The sequence below is a fragment of the Tiliqua scincoides genome, chromosome 6, assembly GCF_035046505.1.
Source record: "Tiliqua scincoides isolate rTilSci1 chromosome 6, rTilSci1.hap2, whole genome shotgun sequence".
Taxonomy (NCBI): Eukaryota; Metazoa; Chordata; class Lepidosauria; order Squamata; family Scincidae; genus Tiliqua; species Tiliqua scincoides.
In genome coordinates this window covers 30,391,527-30,392,185 of record NC_089826.1, presented here as the reverse complement: position 1 = coordinate 30,392,185, position 659 = coordinate 30,391,527, and the positions used below count along the sequence as shown (strand labels likewise).

Below are 659 nucleotides of genomic sequence, written 5' to 3'. Positions count from 1 at the left end.
GATCCCGGGAGCCTGTGGACGCCAGTCCCTGCCTCTTTCCCTTGCAGGGGCTGATCAGAGCAAGGAGGGGAAGGAGGGATCCCTGGCAGGGGGGTAGCTGCGCTTGCCTCGGGACGCAGGAGCATGTTGCCAGAAGCCCAGCCAGGGGATGCCAGGGGAGGCTGATTCTGGAGGGGACGGAGAGTGAAGCCCCCGCAAGGGACCCATGGCAGCCCGGGGGTGGGGACCAGCAGCAGCAGGGGCAGCATGGAGTGGGAATTCAACCTGCTCCTCTACCTGGCGCTCTTCTTCCTCCTGCTCTTTCTGCTCTTCCTCCTCCTCTTCGGAGTCATCAAGCAGCTGAAGAATTCCGTGGCCAGCACGGGGGCTCTCCAGCCCGGGCGCCACTCGCTGCGGGAGCCCTGGGGCTTCTGCCGCGAGCAAGCCTTGTGAGCCCCCCACCCGTGAGGGGGGGCAGGAAAGGGCCACAGCCCCGGGCCGCCTCTAGGGGGCGTCCGAGGTCCAACGCTTGCACCGATTCGCCTCTGCCGGGCTCCTTGGGGACCCTCGAAAGCGCATGAAGCAGAAGATCGCCCAGGTGGGTCGGGGGGGCTTGGTTTCTTTCCAGCGGAACCAGGGATGCATGCGGGGAGGGGGGGGTCTGTGTGGTCCAGCAGGGG

General features: G+C 66.9%; 1 protein-coding gene across 1 annotated transcript; it reads left to right on the top strand.

Annotated features, from left to right (window-relative positions):
* The first annotated feature begins 246 nt into the window (after window positions 1-246).
* On the top strand, window positions 247-432 carry SMIM43 (small integral membrane protein 43). The gene has a single exon (XM_066632048.1). It carries the CDS (start codon window positions 247-249, stop codon window positions 430-432), a length of 186 nt encoding a protein of 61 aa, XP_066488145.1.
* The last annotated feature ends 227 nt before the right edge of the window (window positions 433-659 follow it).